Source organism: Saxophila tyrrhenica, assembly GCF_035928015.1.
Source record: "Saxophila tyrrhenica strain CCFEE 5935 chromosome Unknown scaffold_2, whole genome shotgun sequence".
NCBI classification, from domain to species: domain Eukaryota; kingdom Fungi; phylum Ascomycota; class Dothideomycetes; order Mycosphaerellales; family Extremaceae; genus Saxophila; species Saxophila tyrrhenica.
The window spans coordinates 661,380-679,044 of NW_027041734.1; the positions used below are offsets into that span (position 1 = coordinate 661,380).

A 17,665-nucleotide genomic window follows, 5' to 3' on the forward strand; every position below is an offset into this window, starting at 1 on the left:
AACAAGCAGGTCGTTGTTTTTGTCCATTAGCTTGGAACAGCCGGAGACCACTGCAGAATCGTCACATGTGCGAAGGCACCTTTCCACTCCTTTGTTTTGACACCATGCCATCCATGAGTGAAGGTCCGCAACTTCAAATCCTTCAGCTACCTTCTAGGAGCTCATCCGCCTCCCAGTCCGCTCTGTGTTAATATCTTTGCGGCATCTTCAGCACTATATCCAATGAACACCGGTCCAGTGAAGACCATTTGCGGCTTCTTCTCCGCAGAGTTATCCCCCCTGGTCTCCTTCTCGCCAGCATCCGCTTTCGTGGTAACGAACGCAGGCTGGGCGTTGGCAGTGTCAGGCGCCTTACGCATCCTTTCTCCGGCAGAAGTGTGTCCAAAGGGACACTTGGGAGTTTCTTTTGCCCTGTTGGCCTGATCGATTTGCGGCTGTCGAGCAGGCTCCGCAGCCACCTCAGCTGGACGACTGCTGGTATCGCTCTCAACAGCTTCGACATACTTTGCCGGTACTGACAGTCCCCATGGCCGGCTGGGCGATTCGCCTACACGGATGTCGCGGAGCGGGCGGTCAAAGTGAGGCTGGCGCTCCTCTGCCTCCTGTTCTGCTGAATTCCCGTTTTGCATCGGTGAGACACTGCTCGCCCATCTCTGTATCTTTTCTGCCTCTGCTGTGTCGCCAGCCTGCCCGCCTCCATCGTCAGCATCATTCTCATCAGGATCTTCTGGCAGCATCCCCTTATGCTTCGCTCCTAGCCCTTGGATCATCGATACCAAGTTGCCATACTTCTGATCCAGTTCTCGGATCTGCTGTTCATTGCTCTGATACCTCTTCACGCAGACTTCGTGGGATCGTGGTAGTTCGTGCTTGTGCTTGTCGAAGTACACAGCGATCTCTTCTGGGGTATGCTGATCCAGGAATCTGATCGGACAGACACCAGCTTCAGCACTGGCTTGCTGTGCCATAGCATCCTTCGTCGCTTGTTCAGTGTCTTCTAAGACTTCATCATGGTCGGAGAGGCCACAGATCTCTGCTTTGATAGGATCTACAAAACTTGATCTTCTGTCGCCGCCGCTCGCTTTGCGTGCTTGTAGACTGTCCTTTCCATTCACCCGGGGTGCTGACGTGATAGACGGACTGGTGGTAGGGCCACCGCTGTTGGTGTGGTATCTGCTCAAGACGCTGGCCGCGTGTGACGACAGCTTCTTGCCCGCCATGCTCGCGAACGGGCATCCGAGCTTGCTCGGCACGCCTTCTATGGTGAAGTCTTGCTCTAGTGGCGACTCCGAAATCGAGGGCATCATTGAGCTGCTGGCTTCTGGCCTGTCGGCTGAGCGACCAGACCATATCTTCACGCCGGAAGCGGTGGTGTCTTGAGGCTTCGGAAGGCCCTGATGTAGAGCCGCAGCTGCTTGACTGGCTAGTCGAACTTGCGCTCCAGCGGTTTGCGAAGAGTCGTCTGCCCGCTGCTCCAGAACCTCCGCCACGCTGGACACGCCCTTGAAGTTCCGGGGTCGTTTCGCTTGCGAAGACGCGAGACTTAGTGGTGGAGTTGTTGAAGCGCCAGTACCGTAGAGTCTAGATACCTCGTTGTACTGTAGTAAAGTTGATCAGCACCCAATCAGATCATGTCTTGCAAGGCCAACAGATAGGACAAAGGTGAGGTCAGAGTCAATTTGAAATATCGTCTGTCAATGCCGCGTACGGCTACAGATCTAGAGCTAATGGTTGTTCATCATGAAAGGGCGTGCCCAATCGTACGGACATGAAAGAGTTAGACCTACCAGATCTCTGGCTCTTTCCAACTTGATCTCCAGCGCCTGGTGTTGCTCGTAAAGCTTTTGGTATTCATCTTGCAGTGTGTTGAAGCCCGTGGCGAGCTGTTGCACCAGCCTGTCGGCTTCTGTGCAGTCCATGCTTCTTTCCTTCGGCGCAAGTACGGTGGAAGGTGCCTTGTGGTGGGCGTGCGGCCAGCGTCGCAGCCGTCGCAGGATAGGGTAGTGGCGGTAGACTTGTACCCACAGGCCGTATTATGATATTCTCGTCATCTTGAGGTGGTCCCCGTGGTCTCGCGCGGTGGATCGTGCATTGGCAGTAGGTGTGATGTGGTTGAACGAAAGTTGCGCACATGTCAGAGCAAACCCTCGGCTTGAGGCCGAAAGCGGAACCGACTCACCCTTCAGCCAAGCACTCTAGATTTCTGAATACATCGCCCATACCTCCTACTTTATAGCATCAGGCCTTGCATTCTTCACGGATCTTCGCAGCTCTCTGAAAAGGCAATACGGAATCACAAGTCGCAGATGTCTAAACAATTGCCTTGGAGGTCCCAAGTAGAGACGGGAGGATAAGTCTACAACAGAAGAGTAGAATGGTGAAGGACGGTGTTGTGAGTTGTATCATGTTCATTAATATTAGGTATTAGTCTATCTGCTAGTGGTAGCAGTATCTCATATCGCTGCAACGCATAAACCGCCGCTTCCCGTCAATTCCCAAGCAGCCATCCACCTAAGCATAAGTCATATCCATATAATAAACATCGTGATGTCCGAGCAAAATCATCAATCTCATAACTCCCTCCAGCCCAGCCCAAGACATTTCATATCTCCAGATCAGAACATCGCAGCCAGAATCACGAAGAAGCCAAATCCGAGCGTAGGCACAACAACACCCGCGGCTCCACCAGTAGCCGGGACAGGTGACATGCTTGGCTTGCCGGTAGGACACTGCGGCTGCCCGTCCTTGATCTGAGTGCATGGCGCGAACGGAGAGGCGCTTGGAGTGGTCTTGCTCCAGCTGAAAGTCGTAGGGTGGGCCACTCCCGAGGGCGTTGGGGTGGTCTCGCATGGCGTGCCGGTCGCGGTCGGTGCCCATGGGATGCTGCTGTTGGAAGAGACGGGGTATGGAGGAAGGATGACGATGCTGGAAGTTTCCGGGCATGGAGTTGAAGTCGAAGACGAGACTGGATATACCGGGATGGAGGAGGAGCTCGTTGGGCAAGGCGTCGAAGATGAGACGGGGTAGACCGGAACCGAAGAGGTGCTTTCAGGGTAAGGCGTCGAGGACGAAACCGGATAGACGGGGATCGAGCTGCTTTCAGGGCAAGGTGTCGACGACGAAACCGGGTACACCGGCACCGAGGAACTGCTCTCAGGGCATGGTGTTGAAGACGAAACCGGGTAGACTGGCGGGATCGAGCTGCTCTCGGGGCATGGCGTCGAAGACGAGACTGGATAGACTGGCGGAATCGAGCTGCTCTCAGGGCAAGGCGTCGAGGAAACTGGGTACACCGGCACCGAGGAACTGCTTTCTGGGCATGGCGTCGAAGACGAGACTGGATAGACTGGCGGAATCGAGCTGCTTTCAGGGCATGGCGTCGAAGAGGAAACGGGGTACACCGGAACCGATGAGCTGCTCTCGGGGCATGGCGTAGAGGACGAAACCGGGTAGACAGGGATCGAACTGCTGCTGGTCAAGCAAGGCGTAGAAGAGCTCTCCGGCATGGGTGGCGGGATCGAGGAAGACGTCGTCTCTGGTGGTGGTGGGGGAGTGTAGATCGGGATTGATGAGGTGGAGGTAGTCTCGCAGGGAGTGGTTGAGGTCTCCGGAGGCGGCGGCGGTGGTGGAACCGATGATGAGCTCGAGACCGGAAGTGGTGGGGGGATTGAGGATGAAGATGTCAGTGGATAGCTCGTAGGCGGCGGGGGTGGCGTGTAGATCGATGATGTTGTCGTCTCGAAGGGCGTGCTTGAGGCAGGTGTAGAGTATGCGGGAGCACCCCATCCTTCTGATTCTTCTGGAGCAGGAGCCTCAGGTGGTCCGTGGAAGGATGGGGGACCTTGCCATGGTCCCTCAGGAGGCCCAGAGGGAGGGCCCATTTCCGGCGCGGCAGGCGGACCCGAAGGAGGACCGGACGGTGGGCCCCATTGAGGGAGCGCGGCAGCCGAAGCGGCCACGGTGGAGATCGTGAGGACTTTGAAATGCATCTTGGAGAGTTCTCTGCTGTGAAGACTGTGTGAAGAGTGAGTGTGTAGCGAGTGGTTGCAGAGAGAGAAGATGGTGTGATGAGAGAGAAGGTGACCACTGAGAGAAGTACGATGAAGATATACCTACTGTCAAGGCGGTAGTAGAACTCTGGCCTCCCGAATAACACAATGCGGGATTCACACGCGGCTGGAACATGGCTGTATTGTGTGGTTAGAGTTGAACAACAAGGCGTTGTTTGGATAGAGAGAGGAGGCTGGGAACTCGTATTGCGGCTGGTTAGATGAGGACGGCGCTGCAAGGCGTGCATGCCACCAAACGTTCGGACGCAGTGTTACAGTGATTGATTGGAGGTTCGTCATCATCAACGTGAGTTCGTAGCGGTGGTAGGTGTGGTTGTGCTCCTGTGTCGTTATCCGCAACGTGAGAGGGAGCGGAATCTTGCCTCGTGCGAAGTTTTTCCCGGGAATTTGGAAGGCGGGTTAGCTTCACGCTAGCGTTGCCACGTGAAGCAGGCTTGGCATAAGGGGCTGGGACGGCTGGGACAAACGACTCGACCTCTCTATTGTGCAACAGGTTGGCGGGAAGACCTTCATGGCGATAGCGCTCACTGCCGAATTTTTGTGTGGCTATGGTCAATCTGGACGATGGTGATTGCGAAGGCACCAACATCCATACGATCTCTGTTACTCAAGCTTCACCACGAGCCGACCCTTCAAGTGAGAGTCCAAATACATCTTTGGCAGATTCACCGCTTCCTCCATTGTGACAGTGGTGACATGTCCCTTGATGCAGTGCTTCGCTACCACTTGCATCATATCCTCGACCTGGTTCCTTGTGGCCACCAGCGAGCCCTTGATTACCAACTCCGAGAAGTTCAGCTTGAACGCAGAGAACATGAAGCCTGGATCCACCGGAAGTCCTACGGGCACACAGACACCGTGAGGTCGGAGAGTGTTCAGGCACCATGCGTTCGCTTCGACATTGTCGGTGCAACCCAAGATAGCTGCAAGACCATCTCTTCCACTCCAGTCTTTGATCTTAGATACGGCTTCTGGGTCATTGTAATCGATGATCCGATCCGCAGGCAAAGGCAACTCCTTTGCCAGCGTGCGGCCCTCTTCGCGGTTGTTCATGGCTACCACGGGGTGGCCGAGGGCTTTTGCGAACTGAACGGCATACATTCCGAGTCCTGGACAGAGACACAAGTGTTAGTAGGTCTCTTGGATTTAGAAGGGCAATCGCAGTTAAGGAAGCATTGCAAAGTCTTCGAACCTGCCTCCAATCCCGAGAACACCGACTGGAGCGGGCCCTGTGACCCCCGAAGCCTTCAGCGCTCCCCCTGAGCTTTCGGTCAGCATCCCCGCCCGGTGCAAGCAGCGGAAGACAGAGCATACAGGTTGTCGCCTACAAGATCCGTCAGCTCCAAACAAACACGGCGCTCTGATCGACTACTCACTCCAGCGCAGAGCAATGGTGCAGCTTCGTGAAATGGAACATCGTCCGGCAGAAGGACCGTCCCATCAGCATCTGCCTGTTGTCAGCTAGTCCATCCGGGTGCTAAACTTGGGTCTCATCTCGAACCGGCCATGATGTACTCGGCCATCCCTCCGTCGGTTGTGAGGCCTTCAATCACCACGTTTTTGCAGAATCGGACGTCGGATGTCGTCTCGCAGCCAACGCAGTTACGGCACGCATGTTTGAACAGCATCACACCAACCCTCTGGCCGTTCTCCCAGCCTTTTGCCTTAGCTTGGGCACCAACTGACACAATGATACCGGCTGGCTCGTGAGAAGGGATCTGCGGCAGCTTTGAGCCGTAGACGCCTTCCCACACCTGTGGTGAGAACTGGCGTCAGCAGGTATCTCGGGGCAATGGCCGGGATAAGCTAGTCGACACGGAGCTTGATCGTGTCACAGGAAACGCGTTCATCTATCTACCTTACCTACTTGATAGTCTGTGTGGCAGAACCCGGCAGCACCAATCTTCACCAGAAGGTCATTGTCGCCAATGGAAGGTATCGGGACTGCATTCAGCTCGAACTTGTCTTGCTTGAACTGGAGCAGGCATCAATCAGCGCAAGTCGCTGGGACGGTCAATAAACAGCCTACCTCCGTCAGCTGGAGAGCCTTCATTGTCTTTGGTATGCCCATGGTGTTTGTATGAAAGAGCTTCGGCAGAATGGTCCGTCGGGTTTACGAACGGTCCACGAACTTCATGGTGCCCTCTCGATTGCCTTATACGTGTTCAACATCATCGAGAAATGCTTCATGCTTGCTGCTGGCAGGTGTTTGTCAGCCAGGAAGCTGAGATGCGGCATGATGGTTCAGCAATAGAAGGGACGCCATGCCAGGAGCTCTCCAGTAGGTGACGAGGTGCCTCCCCCGCGAAGTCGTGTTTGAGCTTGCGTTCAAGGCCTTTCTGACCAACTCATACGCCCTCTGCGATGCCGCTAGCCTCTTCGAGAATCTCGGGACCGACCACGTGCTTGGCATGGGCGAGCTGAATGTACATCTGGGTACGTCTCCAAGCCGGCTCTGCTTTGATTGGGTCATGGACCGTGACACCGCTGCCTTCATGTCCATTCTCCCAGGAGAAGCTGTTCAAGCTTGCTTCGTCATCGCTCGAACCTAGCAGTGCGAAGCAACGGTACAAGCCTTCCAGGTTGCCAGCATACTCTCGCGTGTTTAGTGCTGCGCTCAGGTGAGCACTTGGGTGCCAGCTCGACGACAGCCAATCGTTACGTACCATGTTGCCAATGAAGAAGGATCAAAGGTCTGGATGCTCAGAATCGCTGGACATGCAGATTCAGATATGAAGTGACATACCATGACCCACATACTCTGCGACCTCTTCTACTCAAACGCCAGACAATCAAATCTCCTGCAAAGAGTGTAGACTGCCAGCATTTTCGACTGCCCTTCCAACATGACTTACAAAGCGATCGTCCTCTTCCTCTACCCTCGAACCGAGGGCACAAGCTTTGACTACGATTAATACACGAAACACCACATTCCGTTGACGATCGAAATCTGGGCACCACACAGCCTCAAGCTGCGATCAATCGTGCGCATGGACGAATCTTCTGGACACCATCTCAGTGGTGTGCTTCAATTCGACGACCGAGAGAAGTACGACGCTGCACAGAATGACGGACGAACCAAGGAGTTGCTCGACGACATCGGGAAAGGGCGTTTTACGAGAAGCCAGCCAATCTTCCTGACAGGAGGTTTGCTGGTGGAGACAGCGCGGAAGGTTAAGGGCGGCTTAAATCAGAATGGCGCGAAAGGCATCGTCAGCCGGGATGTGGGAGTATGCTCTGATTCTGCTTCAGTAGCCAAGGGTGATATCGTGGGCATGCTGTTTCGAATAGACCCGATTCAGTTGTGATTCCAAGTCTAGTCTGGACCAGTGCAAAGCTCCCTAAGACCGATCGTTCAGCGGACGACTGTCTTGATCAGCAGTATCTTTCAGCCGCAGCAGCCACTTGCCACCAATCATGGTGACGAGCGAGAGGAGCGCAAGGAAATTCCATTATAGGATCTTCACTCGGGCATCGATTCCTCCCCCTGCCGGCCGAGAACTGCTTATACCCCGAATCACCTTCATCTTACAAAGCGGAAGTGGCCACCTACCTTCTCCGACCGTCTTCTGATCTCTCAAGGATCTCCCCCAGCACGAGGAGACATGTCGTTCTTTGGCCAATGCAACTGTGGTTCCATCCGCGTCACAATCGCCAATGACGATATTCTCAAGAATAATCTGTTTTGCCACTGCCTGAACTGCCGGAAGCAGAGCGGCGGTGTGGGGAACTGCTTCCTACCTGTACCCCACAAGGATGTCGTCGTTGAGGGAGAGCCCAAGGAGTGGGTGGACCACGACACTACAATCGGTTTTCCCATGGGCCGTTGGTTCTGTGGAGCATGTGGCTGTCCAGTGATGAGCACTTCAGACGCCGTACCGGAGAGCAAGTGTACGTCAGAGCGCTGTCAGAGCGCGACCGTCAGGAAGCTGATTGGCAGGCAGTCATCAAGATGGGGTTGTTCGACCTGGTTCCGAAGCCAGCGATCGAGCAATTTGTGAGACGCAGGCACGACTGGGAGTCGGTGGTGGCCGAAGCTGAGCAGGTTCAAGGTCTGGCCGGATGATCAAAGCAAGGGTAGATATGCGGCTGCTATGCCTGCTGGTGTGGCAATTTGTCCTAGATTCGGCCAGGTATAGCCGCCGTCGTGAACGAAGCTCTGATCGCTCGAAGCATGTGTCATCTCTTTTGGTCGGACATCTCTGTCGCGCAGGTTTGACACCAGCCCCCGACAGGCGAAATCGCTCGACGACCAGGAGGTGAAGACGGAAGAGCAGCCAAACAAGCTTTGATACACGGCCTGCTCCGCCGCTAGTAACAACACGGTCTCTCGCTGGGACTACTCCGACACCCAACGACATTTCGGCCTGCAAGACCAGAATAGGAATGACCTCTGTATTGAATGTTGGCCACTCACCTGGAGGACTCTCCGTAGTTTCTTGTCCCCTGCACTGCTTGCCAACAACACACTCCATGATGTCTGCCGAAGGTAGGCTTGCACTCGGGCCCGACACACTCCAAACATGACCGCCTCTCGTGCCTGTAATCAGTGCAAGGCGTCCAAAATCAAGGTACTTCCATTCCCTTCCTGTGCAGTGCAGAGCACATTGGTTGATTTTTGTCCAGTGCGACCTTTCCAGGCCGAGATGTGGCAGATGTGCCAAGCGGGAGACAAAGTGCGAGTTTCCTTCTTCCGATCCCAAATTCAGCTTCTTCAACGAGAACGAAGTCGCCAGGAGAAACTCTCAGCGAGCACGTGGTAGTAAAGGTGCTCGTACGCCGCCAAGAGACCTATCTGCGGCCTTGGTGTGGCGGCAAAGCTCACCCGGAGAGACAGACACCAATCTTGATTGGAAGAGCCTCTATCCATGGCTCAATGCTAGGACACTCGCCAATCTCCCTGAGCCGTTAAAGCGAGACCCCGAATGCAGGGCCGTGGAGCGATTCTTCATCAACTGGGTTCTGGCTGGAGGAGGCGCCTCTCCTGGTCACATGGACTTCCTACCTGTGCTGTACCACAGTTCGCCTGCGGAGTCTACCCTGTGGCATGCCGTTCGAGCAATTGCTTTCGCTGACCTGAAGGCTGCATTCTGGAATGGTGCAACGTCCTCTGTTAGGGCAAGGAGGAGTTACGGCGCAGCTTTGCGAGGCATCCGGGCGTCAATAGCAAACGGCGAAGAGTTAGCGAACGACAGTACATTCGCGTCTTTGCTATTGATAGATAGCTTCGAGGTGAGCAAATTGTGCATCGAGGCAACAGATCTGTGCGGCAGATGCACAGTCCCTTCTTAGAATCGGAGAAACTACTGACAGCGCGCAGACAGTATACCTCGGACGAACAGAGCCACTGGGCGATCATGGCCAAGCAGTCGGCCTTATACTCCAGCTGCGCGGCTACACCCAACTCTTCAGCAGGCTAGGCTTCGGCTTGTGCTCGATCGCCTCTCATCGGCTGCTCTCGAGACAATTACTCCGCCAAGAATATCCGCATCCAGTCCAGCAGGAACTGTTGAGCCACCTGGACGCTGACCGTCCAGACGTGAGAATCTACGAAGACGCATATCGAATAGCAACATTATGTGCGGAAGCCCACACGGTGCTCGAAAGCGGCGATGGCACGACGGATGAAGAGATAAAAGAGCGTCTCGAACACGCGAGGGCTCTGCGCCATTCCCTGCAATCGATGGTGAAACACGCGGAGACGCTAGAGATGGCCTCCAGTCATCTATGGAGACCACGGTCATCCGAGCCCTCATCGCCTGCGAGAAAGCAAGCAGACCTGTATCCGGTCGGTCATCCGTTTGCCCATTTCTCCAGCATGAACATTCTGGTGTACCCGGACACTTGGATAGCGTTTGGGTGGAACTTTCACGCAGCTGCGCAAGTCCTGCTTCGCGAGGCGCTGATCTCGGTCATCCGCTTTATCGCCACTCACGGCAATGGCGGTGACGCTGACTCTGGTGGTGATGATCGTATCAGATGGGAGGAAACGGCGATCAACGCTCTTTGCTCATCCATCATCCGATCTCTGCCGCCTTTACTTGGCTTCATGGACACCTCATTGAGCCACGGAGGTCCGACTCAAGCTTCGACCCAACAAGGTCAAGTGGTGGGACAATGTTTGATTTTGTTTGCGCTTGATGTTTTGGTCAAGGCCGAGCATGCAGAACAGCAGCACAAAGCTGTTGCGAAAGAGGTACTGGCATGGGTGTACAAAAACCATGCGCTAGCCGTTTGAGCAAGCAAGAGGCACAGAATGTCCAAGAAGACTCGCTGAGCCTGGCATGCTCTTGCCGCAACTTCCCAGTGACCGAAGTCAGGAAACGGTGGATCATCAAGCACAATCGCACGCGCCGAAATCGTTAGAGTCGGCCCGAGGGAGCGGGAATCGAAAGAGGCAGCCTCAGATCGGAGGAAGTCCTTCAGACAGGCATGAGAAAACTGTTACGCTCCAAACTTGAACCCATCCACCCATTTCCACCACCCCCGGTCGTACCTCCACAAGCCGATTCCTTCTCCCGTCCCTTCGTCTCCATAGAAGCTCTTCTTGAGCTCCGCATAAGCAGCCTCTACCTCAGCCTCGTCGTCCACCTTGTTCATTACCGTGTAATGAGCCTTGACACCCCCCGAATCCTGCACGCTCAGGAAACCCTCTCGCTTCCACGGCTCCTTGAGAGCACCATGGATTTGGCCGATGTGGTCGCCACCCTGTCCTCGTGGCACAAAGATGCCTATTCCATGCTTGCCTAATTGAACAGGCGTTCGGGCGTTGATGCTAAACGGCTCCGTCTGACTCGCAACTTGCCGAATGGTCGGAAGGATAGTGCCCTCGAGTCTACCCTCGGGCAAGGCGTGAAACAACGTTAGATGGGCGTCGAGCTTGTTCAGCTTTCGAGGGAAGTACTTCTTCCGAAGTGCTGTCATGCGCTCGTGGTGCGGTTGATCGGTCAAAATGGTCAGGATGTAGACCGCTTCGTCTTGAGTGGCCTTTTTTGGTTGTTGAGAAGGCGAAGGAGATCTTCTTGTGGTAGTCGAACTTATGTTTTGGCGAGTTGAACTGCCTTTGACGGTGCCGGCCTGGCTCGTCGTGCTGCTGTCCTGTGATCCCAGTGATGATTTGATGGCGGCAGAGTAGCTAGTCATTTTCGGCAATCTGGTGATACTGTTCCGCTGCAACATCCTTTGCGGATGCAGTTCTCCATTATTGCATTAGTTGGAAAGATATACTTAAGCTAGCGGTGATTGATGACGATGGACATGTCATTGTCGTGATGGCCCATGCGCTCAGACTATTCCATTTTGGTTGTGTGGATTTGGCTTTTGGAAACTCCTTATTGTCCCTTTGTGCTCTTCGACACGATGTGTTGGCCAAACTCATCGGTATGACATTTAACGACCATCCCACCATATGTACCAGCAATCAGGACACCAGAAGGGAACGTGCTGGTTGTCTAAACCGGCTCCACAATGACAGTCGCAGCTCATCAACACTCCAGAACATCAAACTGCCCTCCAACGCCTGACAGCATATCAGGACTCCTCCATGCGTCACCCCCATCCTTGGGAAGCTCCAGCTCGAAAACTTCCAGGTCGTAAGCCGGCTCAAGGTATAGAGAAGAGGTAAGAGAACTGGGGTCCTTCCAAACCCGGTCATCGACAGGATGATCTAGCCCTTGGTCAGCCGAGTTAAGCGTGCGTCTCTCGACTTTCAGACGTACCGTTGCATGCAATCAACGAGGTATATGGCCTTTTGTTGCTAGACTGTACTTGAGAGAGTCTTGCAGCTTTGTCGAGCAAGCCATTGCACGGCAGACTCGGTGGGGACAGGGCATGGGTGATTTCTGGCGCGGAGAAAGACCGTCTTTGAACGGGTGGTTGCACTGAGGGCCGACAATGTTCGCCAAAATTATGGTGGATATGTATCATACCAGTCCGAAGATATGAGGTGGTTTCGCTAAAGGAGCAACTCAATTGTTGTGGTTCAGTTGCTGACACCCTTGGCGAATGGGCCATTCCAGTAGCAATGTTCTAGGACGAAATAGATCACTCAGACCACTTGTACGGGGCAGTCAACTTAGAACAGCTGGACGCACGGAAGGCATTGGCTGGTATATTTGAACACCCAACACAAGTATCTGGTACTTCCCCAATCGGTCACCTGTCACATGATCGCTGACCATTACGGCTAGCATACAACATGTGGCTGCCTCGTGCTTACCACCTTGGCACACGTTAACTAACAGCACATCCAACAGCGCGAAGATTGGCATTGGAACTGAGGCTGCATTGGCTCTGCGTTCACTCCTCCTGCGGTTGCCCCCTTGTCTGCCCTGCGACCACAAAGTTTGCTTGAAATCCTGTGATCCTGTACCAAATTAGCCTTGGATTCTGTTGAAGGCCCCGGAGAGCACCTTACGAAATGACGCCATTTTGTGAGGGCCAAAGGTCCTCTCCCTCGGAGCTTCGCTTCGCTGCTTGCTGGATTTCGGAGAGCTCTGGGGCCCATCTGAACTGGCGTTCGAATGAATTCGAACTGGACTTGTCCTCCGCAAACAGACTGCCCCTGCTCCAATACGTGGGGCACGGCACTGTGAAGACAGCTGGGCACTTATCGATCGTCTCTATCATGGGGATGTTGATGTTGTACAGCTCGACTTCAGGGTCCCAGCGTCGATAGAGCATTTCGATCAAACTGACTGCCCTGTCGCACGCCGCCCCGACAATCGCTTCAGGCTGGGGATCTTTGCTGCCGAATGATAAGGAGATCGATCTTTTCCCACACAGAGCGCCTTCGAGTGCTCCGCCAACAGTTCCACTTGAAAGGTTGTAGATAGTGGACGCATTTCTGCCGTGATTTGGGCCAGATACGACAAGGTCGATATCCTCAGCTAACCATTCAGAATGAAACAGTCCAATCTGCGTGCAGCTAGCTGGAGAGCCGTCCAAGACGGTCCAGCTGTGCTTGATGCACTCCGGTTGATCATCTGCTGAGCACTTTTGGCTCTGGGTGTATGTTGAAGGGCAGACGTGGCGTGCTGTCAAAGACTTGCCGAACGCATGAGCCTTTCCAATCCAGGACAGTGGCTTGTCAGGTATGACGACGTGAGTACCGTGGCCATGCGATTGCAAGGCTTCTACGAAGGGTAGGAAGTATGGTGAGACCCCTGAAGGTGGGCCGTCATCGTTGACGACCTTTTCGGGTCAGCATTGCGTTGTACTCATGATGATATCCTGCTCGACTTACCAAGATTTGCATCGTTGGAGGCAGGATCTTCTTCACAAGGCTCTGAGGCAACGGCACAGACTCGCGTTGCAGCACATTCGACCCAGAGGCTTTGCCTGGAGTACCTATATCGATCTCGGCTCTGACCGCTTGTCAGTGAAAAAGGACCAATCCTCTCGTGACAAGGTCGGCAGGCGTAAGGCATCAGCAAACTATTCCGAATACGCTCAGCGGTCTTGTGTTTCATTCGCTGGAGCATGAGCCTCACCTTTGCCAACTTCTTGAGCATGGACTGCTCCCAACACCACGACGCTGATTCCACAATAACATCCGCTGATAGATATTTCAACTCTGCCACCACAGGTCGTCGCGAAACTGAATTTCTTCAATCTTCCCCGTTTATCCATGTCAACTATGGACTCGCCAAGATGTGATCATGCTGAGCTCTGACGGTACTATCGACCCGAGACTTCTAGCCTTGCGCAGCAACTACCCCAGCAGCGAACATGATAGAGACCAAGCCGGCTGTGGCCATACACAGACCACAGAGAGTCTTGACAGCGATGACCAGCAGCTCGAAGCCTCTCGTGGCGTCTCCGGTAAAGTGTGCGGCACGGCTGCATATCCATTTGCCATAGCCACGGATACAGCGGGTGGCCCAGATGCAGGTGCTAGCAACGCAGAGGCATTTCAGAGATCACAGCATTACCTCGGCCGCTCTCTGGCCAGACAAGATGCCCAGGACTTCAGAATAGCTCATTTCATACGCGAGCCTGCACTGGCCATTATCGATGGTTCTTATTACGATTATTTGGCTGCCACTCGAGTTACAGGACCCTGGTCAAGACTAGATCAACCTTCAGTGGTTACAGACCTGAGCGACTGCTACCCGTGGAGTACGGATATCGGAGCTGTCCAGTACGATGGGTACTTCGACTTGTTCAGTCAATTGGCATCGATGGACGAGTTCAGTTTGCCTACTACACAGCATTACGAGGATCCCACCAGTGGGATCATACACGCTCCTACACCCGACCCTCTTAGGCTCTCGCGGCAATGGCACATTCCAGGATTGGTGAATCCTCCGTCTATCACCACCGACTTTAGTATCTGGGCAAAGCAGTCGAATGACGCAGACGCCAGGACTTTTTGTGAAGACAGGGCAGATCAGTTTCATTGCCCTCCGCCAGAAAATGTCGTTGCATGCAACATTGCTGAAGATCCAATGTCCGCTTTGAGACGGCGCTCTGTACCAACAATTTCAAGCTCAAGCTCCCGAAAGCGACCACTCCCGACAGAGCGCTCTGAGGAGAGCGAGCTTCAAGTTGAGCTGCACTCTCGAACACGCAGACACAGTGATGACTCCTATGTCAAACCTTCCAGTATGATGGCCTAGACCTTCGTCCAAGAGAGCGGCAGCGATCGAAGCCGTGCACCACCGTCAAGGCCAGCCAAGGGTCGCCGAAATGGCCCATTGGCGGAGGGTGCAAGAGAGAACGCGAAGATGTGCAGGCGAAACAAAACTCGGTGCATTCGCTGCACGAAAGACAAGCAGCCGGTCAGTGTTTCATGATTTACACATCATTCGACGTAGACTGACCTAAGCAGTGCATTCGTACGCTCGACGAAGGTCCATGTGTCCGTTGTTTAAAAGCCGGCCTGACGGCAAAATGGCAGCAACCATGCACGAAAGCCAGCTTCTTGAGCATCATTGAGAGTGGAACATGTAATTACATATGTGCGTCCTGTTGTTCGCGAGATGACGGCGCCCCCACTGATTATAGGTGCAGCCCAGCGTGCGGTGAACCATCTCACGCTCGATGGAGCACGTCGTGTCAGAATCGACCTGCCAGAGATGCTTGATCTCGACGATCTCTTGGCGACGCTGCACTCTTTTCAGGGAAGTTTTGATGTCCGCGTACGGCAAGCGAGCGGCTCGTTGTACGTCCTCAATCTGGCTGAGTGCCATGGGTATCTTTCTGCAATTCGACAGAAGCTAGCGGTGTCTCGACGAAATCATCGTGAGTTCATCGATTGCGAGGTTCTGAAGGCTGAACAGTGGGAGGACTGCGTCGACGAGTCCAACCCACTAGAAAACTTGATGGTTTGTAATAGGATCAGAGCGAATGATACATCCTTGACTGACGCATTTGCAGGCATGCCTCTCGATTTGGGGTAATATGCCGAGCCGCGCAAGCTACTCGTACGTTCGAAGAGGCCAGTCATCCACAGAGGAGGACATGGACGTTGAAGACAGCACTGACCGCGCCGTCGTCATCATGGCCGCCCAACTGTCTCGGATCGTATGTCGAAAGCTGGAGGTCAGCGCATACAGCTACTTGCAAAAGGTGCTCAACGAGTGGTCGACTTTGAGTGCCAGCGAAGTCCAGAAGTTTGTCCGCGAGCTTGGGCTCGTGCTATTGACTCTTCGATGGCGAATTTCCTGGTGGACTCTTCTGGGCGACGGAGGCAACACGCCGGACACGAAGGGCAAGGAAGCGTTTGCGTATCGTGTCCACAGCCTGTGCCGGGTGCTGTACTTCTACTACTGCATGATGCGGCGAAAGTTGCCGACATGGTCTTCGAAGAAAGAATTCTACGGGACATGGTCGACGTATCCGGATACAGCGTTGCCGGTGTTTGAGGAGTTCCCGGAGGAAGAGTCTCTAAGTGGCTTTGAAGCTTGGATGCGGAATGGACAGAGACTCATCTTCACTGCTGGTGTTGAGGGGAAGCTTGCTGGTATTGGACTTCGTCATGAGCGGGTGTGATAGCGGAAGAATACTGGATGACTTTCGGTTCGCTGACGTGGAAAAAGCTCTGTAGCATACTTTTGTACAAAAGTTAATATCACTGGAACCCATTGACGATCGCAAAAGAACCAAGGCTCTCACAAACATGGCAGTCAGTAGATATCGGAGGGGTCAAAGAGATGGTTTTTAGCATACATCTCTGTCTAGAATCATAGTCCGATCGCGGAGCGGCAGCGTACACCCAAAACAACCCGAACCTAGAAGCCGTTCATCATATTCGGCGTTGCAGGCCATCTCAAACCGTCAATTGCCGAGTCAAATGTACATATATTCCACGTCCAGTCCACCGACAGACCAATTAATTCCTTGAAATACTGCTCGGATCCAATTCTAAAGACGGCCACCACAATGTCTCCCCATGCCACCAATGGCACTTCAACCTACAGCATCGCCTGCATACCCGCCGATGGAATCGGTCCAGAGGTCATCGCCGCCGGCGTAGAAGTCCTGAAAACATTGAGCGAGGTATCAGACTTCAAGTTCCAATTCGAAGACTACGACTGGAGCTCAGAAACATATCTCAAACGCGGCCAGTACATCCCCGACGGCGGACTCGAAAGCTTGAAGAAGCATGACGCTATCCTCTTCGGCGCCGTTGGAGCCCCGTCTGTACCAGATCACATCTCGCTTTGGGGCCTCCGACTTGCTATCTGTCAGCCACTGCAGCAGTACGCCAACGTGCGTCCGACGAAGATCCTTAAAGGAACGCAGTCTCCCCTTCGCAATGCGCACACCGGTGACCTGGATTGGGTCATCATCCGGGAGAATTCTGAAGGCGAGTATGCCGGACAAGGCGGCCGTTCTCACCGAGGCATGCCCTGGGAGACGAGCACAGAGGTCTCCATCTTCACTCGACACTGCGTCGAGAGGTTGATACGCTTCGCGTTCGAGACGGCGCAGAAGCGGCCGAAGAAGCATCTTACCGTCGTGACGAAGAGTAATGCCCAACGGAACGGGATGGTGATGTGGGATGAGATCGCGCAGGAAGTTGGGAAACACTTTCCAGACGTCACGGTGAAGAAGATGTTGGTTGACGCCATGACGTGCGAAATGGTGCTCAAACCAAATACTTTGGACACCATAGTCGCTACGAACCTTGTGAGTGGCACCGCTGTCTTCCTTTCCTCGATGGTTTCTTACTAACCCTGATGCCACTCAGCACGCCGACATCCTCTCCGATCTTGCCGCTGCTCTCGCTGGATCCATAGGAATCGCGCCCACCAGCAACTTAGACCCTACGCGAGAGAACCCAAGCATGTTTGAACCAATTCATGGCAGCGCGTTCGATATCGCTGGCAAAGGCGTAGCCAATCCCGTCGGCACATTTTGGACTTGCGCTGAAATGGTCAGATGGCTGGGACAGGAAGCGGCGGCGGATCGTCTCATCAGCTGTATGGAGACTGTGTGCGGTAATGGTGTCCTCACCAGAGACCTTGGAGGCAGCGCCAACACCAAGGAGGTCACCGATGCTGTTTGCGCAGAGATTAAGAAGCAGTCAAAGTCGTAGGAGGTGTCTATCGTCTTTGACAATCGAAATTATGGTAATAGTCTCCATGTGG

At 54.0% G+C, this 17,665-nt stretch overlaps 11 protein-coding genes across 11 annotated transcripts; 4 read left to right on the forward strand and 7 right to left on the reverse strand.

Annotated features, from left to right (window-relative positions):
- Nucleotides 1-161: 161 nt before the first annotated feature.
- On the reverse strand, nt 162-1,919 carry LTR77_001320 (uncharacterized protein; the record flags this gene model as incomplete). The annotated part of the gene is made up of 2 exons (XM_064798582.1): nt 162-1,598; nt 1,788-1,919. 2 exons carry the CDS (start codon nt 1,917-1,919, stop codon nt 162-164), a joined length of 1,569 nt encoding a protein of 522 aa, XP_064662909.1.
- A 1,447-nt stretch (nt 1,920-3,366) lies between these two features.
- Nucleotides 3,367-3,786, reverse strand: LTR77_001321 (uncharacterized protein; the record flags this gene model as incomplete). Its single annotated transcript, XM_064798583.1, has 1 exon — nt 3,367-3,786. One exon carries the CDS (start codon nt 3,784-3,786, stop codon nt 3,367-3,369), a length of 420 nt encoding a protein of 139 aa, XP_064662910.1.
- An 887-nt stretch (nt 3,787-4,673) lies between these two features.
- Nucleotides 4,674-5,348, reverse strand: LTR77_001322 (uncharacterized protein; the record flags this gene model as incomplete). Its single annotated transcript, XM_064798584.1, is given in 3 exon segments — nt 4,674-5,156; nt 5,170-5,179; nt 5,263-5,348. The coding sequence occupies 3 exon segments, from the start codon at nt 5,346-5,348 to the stop codon at nt 4,674-4,676; spliced, it is 579 nt and encodes a 192-aa protein (XP_064662911.1).
- Nucleotides 5,349-5,560: 212 nt separating this feature from the next.
- On the reverse strand, nt 5,561-6,141 carry LTR77_001323 (uncharacterized protein; the record flags this gene model as incomplete). Its single annotated transcript, XM_064798585.1, has 3 exons — nt 5,561-5,824; nt 5,938-6,045; nt 6,100-6,141. 3 exons carry the CDS (start codon nt 6,139-6,141, stop codon nt 5,561-5,563), a joined length of 414 nt encoding a protein of 137 aa, XP_064662912.1.
- A 277-nt stretch (nt 6,142-6,418) lies between these two features.
- Nucleotides 6,419-6,739, reverse strand: LTR77_001324 (uncharacterized protein; the record flags this gene model as incomplete). Its single annotated transcript, XM_064798586.1, has 1 exon — nt 6,419-6,739. One exon carries the CDS (start codon nt 6,737-6,739, stop codon nt 6,419-6,421), a length of 321 nt encoding a protein of 106 aa, XP_064662913.1.
- A 321-nt stretch (nt 6,740-7,060) lies between these two features.
- Nucleotides 7,061-7,378, forward strand: LTR77_001325 (uncharacterized protein; the record flags this gene model as incomplete). The annotated part of the gene is made up of 1 exon (XM_064798587.1): nt 7,061-7,378. The coding sequence occupies one exon, from the start codon at nt 7,061-7,063 to the stop codon at nt 7,376-7,378; it is 318 nt and encodes a 105-aa protein (XP_064662914.1).
- Nucleotides 7,379-8,593: 1,215 nt separating this feature from the next.
- Nucleotides 8,594-10,308, forward strand: LTR77_001326 (uncharacterized protein; the record flags this gene model as incomplete). The annotated part of the gene is made up of 3 exons (XM_064798588.1): nt 8,594-8,641; nt 8,697-9,302; nt 9,391-10,308. 3 exons carry the CDS (start codon nt 8,594-8,596, stop codon nt 10,306-10,308), a joined length of 1,572 nt encoding a protein of 523 aa, XP_064662915.1.
- A 206-nt stretch (nt 10,309-10,514) lies between these two features.
- Nucleotides 10,515-11,213, reverse strand: LTR77_001327 (uncharacterized protein; the record flags this gene model as incomplete). The annotated part of the gene is made up of 1 exon (XM_064798589.1): nt 10,515-11,213. The coding sequence occupies one exon, from the start codon at nt 11,211-11,213 to the stop codon at nt 10,515-10,517; it is 699 nt and encodes a 232-aa protein (XP_064662916.1).
- Nucleotides 11,214-12,482: 1,269 nt separating this feature from the next.
- On the reverse strand, nt 12,483-13,326 carry PBY1 (putative tubulin--tyrosine ligase pby1; the record flags this gene model as incomplete). Its single annotated transcript, XM_064798590.1, has 2 exons — nt 12,483-13,262; nt 13,315-13,326. The coding sequence occupies 2 exons, from the start codon at nt 13,324-13,326 to the stop codon at nt 12,483-12,485; spliced, it is 792 nt and encodes a 263-aa protein (XP_064662917.1).
- A 1,726-nt stretch (nt 13,327-15,052) lies between these two features.
- Nucleotides 15,053-16,064, forward strand: LTR77_001329 (uncharacterized protein; the record flags this gene model as incomplete). Its single annotated transcript, XM_064798591.1, has 2 exons — nt 15,053-15,397; nt 15,450-16,064. The coding sequence occupies 2 exons, from the start codon at nt 15,053-15,055 to the stop codon at nt 16,062-16,064; spliced, it is 960 nt and encodes a 319-aa protein (XP_064662918.1).
- A 390-nt stretch (nt 16,065-16,454) lies between these two features.
- On the forward strand, nt 16,455-17,613 carry LTR77_001330 (uncharacterized protein; the record flags this gene model as incomplete). Its single annotated transcript, XM_064798592.1, has 2 exons — nt 16,455-17,204; nt 17,266-17,613. The coding sequence occupies 2 exons, from the start codon at nt 16,455-16,457 to the stop codon at nt 17,611-17,613; spliced, it is 1,098 nt and encodes a 365-aa protein (XP_064662919.1).
- Nucleotides 17,614-17,665: the final 52 nt, after the last annotated feature.